At 36.6% G+C, this 7854-nt stretch overlaps 1 protein-coding gene across 1 annotated transcript in view; it reads right to left on the minus strand.

Annotated features, from left to right (window-relative positions):
* Positions 1-1087: 1087 nt before the first annotated feature.
* LOC106680136 (putative ankyrin repeat protein RF_0381) overlaps positions 1088-7854 on the minus strand; it is an 8009-nt gene continuing 1242 nt past the window's right edge. Inside the window, exon 2 of the mRNA XM_014419645.3 lies at positions 1088-3728. Within this exon, the coding sequence (XP_014275131.1) occupies positions 1515-3728 (2214 nt within the window). The 3' untranslated portion in view covers positions 1088-1514. The remainder of the gene's footprint in view (positions 3729-7854) is intronic.

Below are 7854 nucleotides of genomic sequence, written 5' to 3' on the forward strand. Positions count from 1 at the left end.
TTGAAAATGACTAAAATAACATATAGAGATTTTAAAATAGGAATATCGATATTTTATTTTGATAACTACATATTTATTTCGATATTTTACACTGTTGTAATATCGATATGCAATATTAGAAACAATATTCCGATATTATTTTATCGAAATATCGATAATTTGTTGAAAAAGACTAGAAAATTGTATAGAAAAATGGATTATCGAAATTTTATTTTGATAAATACATATTTATTTCGATATTTTGTATTGTTGTAATATCTATATGGAATATAAGCAAAAATATTCCGATATTACTTTATCGTAATATAGATTTTTTTTTAAATTAAAAAATTGTATAGAGATTTTAAAATGGAATATCGATTTTTCATATTGATAATTACATTTTGATTTAGATATTTTTAATTGTTGTAATATTGATATGAAATTTTAGTAACAATAATCTGATATTATTTTATCGAAATATTGATTTTTTTTTTTTAAACTAGAAAATTGTATAGGAAATTAAAAAATGGAATATCGATATTTTATTTTGATAATTACATATTTATTTCGATATTTCCTATTGTTGTAATCGATATGGAATATTGGTAACAATATCCCGATATTATTTTATAATTACATCTTTATTTCGATATTTTGCGTTATTTTAATATCGATAAGGTATCGATATTTTTTTTTAGAAACCTATATTCCGATATTATCGAAGGAAAATTATCGATATTCCGATATTATCGGTTACTCGATATCGATATCAAAATATCGGATATCGGAGCCAACATATCGATATTTCGATAATATCGATATCGATATCCCATTCCTAGGATGCGGTACAAGCGCCCTCTGATTCGTGTCGACACTCAACGGGTCGGCCGCAAATTCAAGCCACCTTGTTCGAGCTAACCAAATAATCCATCCACACGCTTTGGAAAACGTCTAGAAGCACCTTTAACCTTCTGAAAACGAAACAAACTTCGCTGTTTTCATTTAGAAAGAGGGTCTATTTTAATTTCACATTGGACCATAGCCTTTTTAAACATTTTTTTTTTATTTGATACTATAAGGAATATTATCAAGGTTAAGAAAATAAAAACTTTCCAATTTTTTGTATTTGAAAAACAAATAAATAAAATTAAAATAATAATAAAGGACAGTAGCAATTATGATTTGTACATTTTTTTTTTTAAATTTATTTAAAAAAATCATCATAAAGACCTTAATGTTCCCTATGTAACCGATCTATCCCGAACCAGATATCACTCCTTCCATTATAAACTCTCTAACCACTCAAATCCCCTAGTTTCTAATCTTGCATCCTCTTCCATTCCTGACAATCCTCCGAGGCGCCTGAAAAGAAGATGGCCACGAAACCAGGTAATGTAAAATGTCATTAGAGTGCTACCAGATTTACTAAATGTATTATAATGTACAGTTGTAAATAGCAATAAATAAATATTAGGAAAAAAAAATTTATTGAAATATTTAAGAAGGAAAACAAATTAAGACATGTCATTTCTTCAACATTTACAAAGTAATTTGTAAATGGCTTCAAAACCAGCCTTATCTAGATTTCTTTTTGCCAGACCTAAAGGGCCTTCCCCATTTGTTTTAGGCGAAGCACCTTTTTCCAGTAACATTTTTACCATGTCCTTGTTTCTATACCAAACTGCTTCATACAATGGAGTCTTATTGTCATTGTTTCCTTTATCCACTTCACTACCTTTACTGATGAGGAATTTCGCTACCGCAAGATGGTTGAATTTGGCCGCTATATGAAGAGGAATCCATCCACTGACATCCGCAATATTAGGATTTGCTCCTTGATTGATCAACAACTTGACGATTTCCAATTGACCATACCAAGTCGCTTCGTATAAAGGAGTTTTGCTGTGATGGTCTGCTGCATTAGGATCGGCTCCTTGACTCAGAAGTGCCTTGACGACACCGACCCTCGTGTCTTGCACGGCTAAATGTAAGGCTGTGTATTGCCATTTTCCTCTCTTATCGACAGGAAAACCAGCCATTATTAGACTCCTTACAGCTACTTCGTTATTGGATAAAGCTGCAAAATGCAAAAATGGCCAACCATCGCGATTAATAATATTGAGGTCGGCTCCGTAAGACAAGAGTAATTTCATAACGTCTGTATTTCCAGCTTCAGCTGCTCTATAAAGCGGTGTTAAATTCGCGCTATTCTTTGGATCTACTGGTGCCCCGTAATCCAAAATCAACTTGACAGCTTTCAGTTTACCATCGAAGGCAGCCATATGTAGCAGAGTATTTCCGAAGCCATCTCCACCACAAATCATGCTCAGCAATTTCGAAGTCAATACATTAGCCGCTGCATTCTGATCGGCATCAAGGGCTTGGTACAAAGGTGTATCACCTTTATTGTTTCTGAAATTTATTCCTGCTCCGAGTTGGATGAGCTGGTTCAACGAAAGAAGGTTGCCCTTCGAAGCTGCTATGTGGACAGGAGTGTCTCCCGTACCACTTTTAACATTAACATTTGCACCGCTGAAAACTAAAGTTTCGATAATCTCCGCATTGTTATTATTTGCTGCAAGGAGTAATGGAGTCAAATTTTCGTCATTCCTGATTTCTATTTTAGAACCAAAACTAAGTAAAATTTTAACAGCACTCAGTCTGTTCTGAACAATTGCCAGATGGAGTAAGGATCCGCCATTGTCTAATTTTGCGTTTAGATCAGCTCCTCTTTCTATGAGTGTTAATATCATGTCTGTGTCATTGCTCAAAATGGCAGAATACAAGGTAGTTCTTCCTTCCATGTCTTTACTTTCGATATCTCCTCCTAAATCGATCAATTTTTTCACTATTCGAATATTACCCTTCTTGACAGCCAGGTGTAAAAGTGAATTTTTCGAAGATGTTCCGTTTTTGAATTCGGCTCCGTAATATAATAACGTTCCAAATATCAAGTGACTCCCTGACTCCACAGACCTGTATAGAGGAGTTTTGTTGTATTTATCTTGTGCATTAATATCTGCTCCGGCCTTGAGAAGTTGAATGGTAGCTTCTAAATCTGCGGATTCCACAGCAAAATGTAGCAAAGTTTCGTTGTCTTGATTCCTGGCGTCGACAATTGTTTTTGATTTGTAAATGTTGCTTAGGCTGCCCCTAGCCATCAGTAACTTAGTTATGTTTAGATTTCCATTTTGCCATACCTCTTTGGTTGCTTCTGGGCCGACCTTCAACAAATCGAAACCAGATTCTATTAGCCATGTTACAAATTCAATTTCGTCTTTAATGCATGCTTCTTTGAATATGACATTAGTTTTATCTAAAACTATTATTTTCTGTAGAATATATTTCGGAATCGGCAACCCCACGTCAGATTTAGCAGCGATAAACTTGAGTGCGTTATAAAGCTTTTCTGTAGGTATTGATAAATTACTATCAAACCAGTCATTAGAAAAGTTTTTTTCTTCTGAAGATACTGTGCTTAAGACTGTAAGTAATATATCTATCATCATGACATCGTCATCGGCAAACGAATCGAGGAGAAGTAGAAAGACATACTGGCCAAAGTCCATCTCTGAAATCATCAAATCGCCTCTTTTGCCTACTGACGTGTCGAAAATGAACTTGACACCTTTGGTTATTTTTTCCCTGAGGATGTTTTCGACTTTATTACAAAGCTCGTGATGGACCAAAACACCATCCAAAAGAAATGAATCACCGTTTACAGTCATTGAAACATCTGTTGGCACCTGGAATAAAAAAAAAGAATTATAACCATAATAACTGCAATGTAACTCACATATAAGTTACAAATATATATATGTAAACAGTCAATGTTTAGTAACAAGCCAGTTGATCATTTTCTCTTTTTCAGTCTTTGAACTCACAAACGTTTAACTGGTGCCGAAACCCGGGAACTTTATTTACCGGAGTAATTTTTTCTTTTAAGAAGAATTTTTTGTTTGTTATTTTGTCAATTTTTTTTCCTGTCATTTTTTAAAATAATGCCAACGGAATCGTTAGACAAGAAGTCTTTAACCTGGAAACTTTAAATCAAAATGAGGTCGAGAACGTATCTCCCACCGAGGGGAATTTTCTACCCTCAGAGTTTCACTACTAGTCTCTTTTGCAGAAGCACACACAGCAACACTAGAGTGGATCAAAGTACGCACTGCGACCGCCAAAGACTTGAGGAAGGCCGGGGGAAACGGGAAAACTGAGCCACTTCCTAAAAGGGGATGACCGACTAATAAGCCTAATTCAAGCTAAGTCTATCGAAAATACTCGATAGTGAAGATGCGGAAGCACTAAAAGCAGTGGTCGTCTGCAGAGTGAAGTGGAGCATCCTTAATCAAATTCAGGCGGACGAAGAGACCCCTTGGAGAGTTATCAAGGAGAGATTAATGAAAGCGTTCGGACGAGGACGGTGGGCCCCAGGGGAGGACATATTCATGATGACTAGAGAGACAAAGAAAAAGAAACAATCTAGTATGCCGTGGAACTCCTGACACGCTACAACAGAATCGCAAATAAACTAAGCGAGATGATGGAAACAATCCAGGTACAGGGTCGGATGCAATTCCTATGCATGGTACTAAAGGTTCAATTGGCAAAAGAGCTGAAGAAGAAGGAGGGATTTCCTAGAGAGCGCTCGTTTGTGCTCAAAATCTCAAGGATAAAAATGCTAGAGGGGTGGAGGCGCGAATTGACGTAGAAGAGCCCGAGTGGACCCGGATATAATTTCAACGGTCAAGAAACATGTCCAACCCTTGGAGAAGAGGAGAACACGGAGATGGCAGAAGAGAGATAGCCAGGCACCAAGAAAACAGAAAGAGCCAAGTTAAACCCAGAAACAATGGTCGGCGGGAGGACCGGAAGGGAAACAAGTAACTGTTCATGTAATGGGAAAGATGCCTCGGTACTATAAAGTAATTATAGGGTGAGACCTATTAGATAAAGTGGGGTACGTATAAGGAACAAAATAGGGAAATGGGATGTATAACTTGGAAGAAAGAAATATGGTTGCTGGAGACTCCTGAGGGCCGGGAAAGAAAGGATATGCGAGGTGATGCAAGGAAAAAAAATGTAAGGAAAGGCGGTATCCCTAAGCACTCCGACAGAACATCAGAGAAGAAATAGAAAACGTAAGAATACAGAAGGCATAAGACTGCTTTCACCTTCGAACGAGGTCATTATGAATTTACATAGGTCCAATTTGGTCTTTAGAACGCGCCCGTGACTTTCCAGAGGCTGATGGATGAGTTCCTGAGAGGACCGGACGAAGCAGTTTGCCAGGTTTACAGGGACGACTTACTGGTGTTCAGAAAATCAGAAGAGAACCATGTGAACCATCTAAGGGGTGTGTCCCAGCGCATGAGAGAATTTGCCCTAAAGTTATCCAAAGAGAAGTCGGTGTTGGGGCACACTATCTACAAAGACGGCGTGAGACCAAACATACAGAAGGTGTCGGCCCTACAAAGAAGGCAGTACCCAAAGACGTAAAAGGAGTGAGACAATTACTAGGGGCGCTGAACTATTATCACAAGAATACGAAGAGGGAGAGCGACCCATAGCTTACGCCAGTGGACTTCTCACCGATGCGGAGACCCGCTACTGCGCCCTGGAACTGTGTTATGAGTTGCTGGGAATTGTGTGGGCGGCGGAACACTTCCGGCCATATATTTTCGGGTACACCGACCATTGACCGCTACAGTTGGTTGGTAAACTGAAGAAGACATACCAGTTCAACTTGGACATTGCGTATAAGCCCGGGACAACGACAACGTGGTCATCTGGTGAACAAGGTTGTCGCGCATCTGGAGGCGCGGGACAGTTCCTAAGAGAGTGGACTCCAGGGGAAGAAGAACAGCAGGAAATGCCGGAAACCGAGAACAAGGTAGATACATCCGACGAAGATTCGATTGCAAGTAGATCGACAGAAATGGGAGAGCTAGAAGATATCCATACCAACAAACGCCGACAGATCATCTGGAAAGCAAGACTTCAGGATTAATGAAAATAAAGAACGGGAAATATGACAGCTGTAGTATCACGACCATCCAGTCCTCACCGGGTGTCAAAGAAGACCAGAAATGCAGAGCATTGAAATATCCATCTAAACCGGGATAGACCTACCATTTGTATATAGGCAATGCAGTTCTTTGGGACAAGGTTCAGCGTCTCTGGCGGGGAGGGGGGGATTGATATAGACCGGACATTTATACGGTGCACGACGAAATATCCGTTTTGCACCCTCAAATATTTTTCAAATATTAGCAAACAGTTTCTTTGAAATCGACTGTTCCACGTAGTCTCTCCTTGTAGGAAAAAATAATACGCCAGTAGGTAGACTGCAGTATCCTAATGACAAATGAGGGGTGACTAGTAATTAACTTTATATTTGTTTTTATTCTAATATTATGGTTACATATTTCATTAGTCACATATATTTTCTCTCTCTCAATTTTATTTTTTATTAATTCATTTAATTTTTTTTTCTTTCCATAATTTTAATTTTAAACCATTAATAAACTAAAATATTCATATTCCTTTGCATTATTTAACTTCAAATTTTTATTTTATTTCGTTAATTATGTTATTTTTACTTACTTATATAATTACCTATATATACATTTTATATTCCACTTTTTTCATCACTTTGTTTTTATTAATTTCATTCAGTACAATTATTTACCTTACGTCATTCTGTTTATTTTTTTTATGCATTGGTTGTTATTTTTTTCTTTGTGCGTAGCCCTGATGAAGGCTAGAAATTCTGGCTGAAACGTTGCCACTATTAAATAAGTTATTTCAACTTATTTGTTTTACATTCCGACCGCACCAACTTCTTATATATATTAACCACGGTCATCTATATCATCATCATAACGATAAGAAATAACATCTTGTTCTCGTGTAACTCAAAGAAAAACAGCCTTTTAATATAATAGCGGTATTCATGATATTGTGATAAATGTAAACTGTTTTATTATTTTAGTTCCTTAAATTTTATAAGTATGGGGTTGTGAGCAGCCGAAGGGCTTAAAGTCATGTTAAATATTAAACGCATAAGAGCTCCTAGCGAATTTTTTGAGCAAATTCTAAATTTTGATTAAAGTAATTTATTACTACATGCCTGTCGTGGAAGTTGTGTGAAAATTTGGACACTGAGTGTCTTGTTTAAAAACGTCCTAAACAATACTAACTCAAACTACAAGCAAGTAACCTTACACAACAAACAAAATGGTAACGAGCTCAGCTGTTCTGTTGTGTGACGTCATTCTCCATTTAGCAGACTCTCAACCGTGTTATATATTATATCGTTTTAACATTCTAAAAAAAGGAGAAATATTTCTTAAGTTAATGCTTTAACATGTTAAATTAAAGATCATAAATACCCCTTGAATTTATCAAAGGTTTTATTATCACCTCGCTAAGGTTTACGAAAAAATCATACTGAATTATCTTCGGGAGTTCTGTGATGAACATTCCGTGCAAACTGGTTTCCAATACTACATGAGCACTGTACACCATCTGATGAAATTACAAAGAGATTTTAACACCAACTTTAACAAGAATATGGCAACGGCTATGATATCCATAGACTGTACAAAGGCCTTCGATACTGTCTCCCACCGTATTTTACGCCGTAAGCTTCTAGAACACGAATGCCCCAGTTAACGAACGCTATAGTATTTAACAGCTATTATTATAAATAGACAATCATTGTAAACTATATAGTATAAACTATAGACATCTGGCACATTTCGGCAGGCACTGACCATAGAAGAAGTGACCTTTCCTTAGTATTCTATATCAATCAAGACTCAAATATCAATTGTTTTATGAAAATTATAAAATTTTGTTTCATATATA

The sequence above is a fragment of the Halyomorpha halys genome, unplaced genomic scaffold (assembly GCF_000696795.3).
Source record: "Halyomorpha halys isolate HHAL.00 unplaced genomic scaffold, Hhal_1.1 Scaffold245.1, whole genome shotgun sequence".
Classification (NCBI taxonomy): Eukaryota; Metazoa; Arthropoda; class Insecta; order Hemiptera; family Pentatomidae; genus Halyomorpha; species Halyomorpha halys.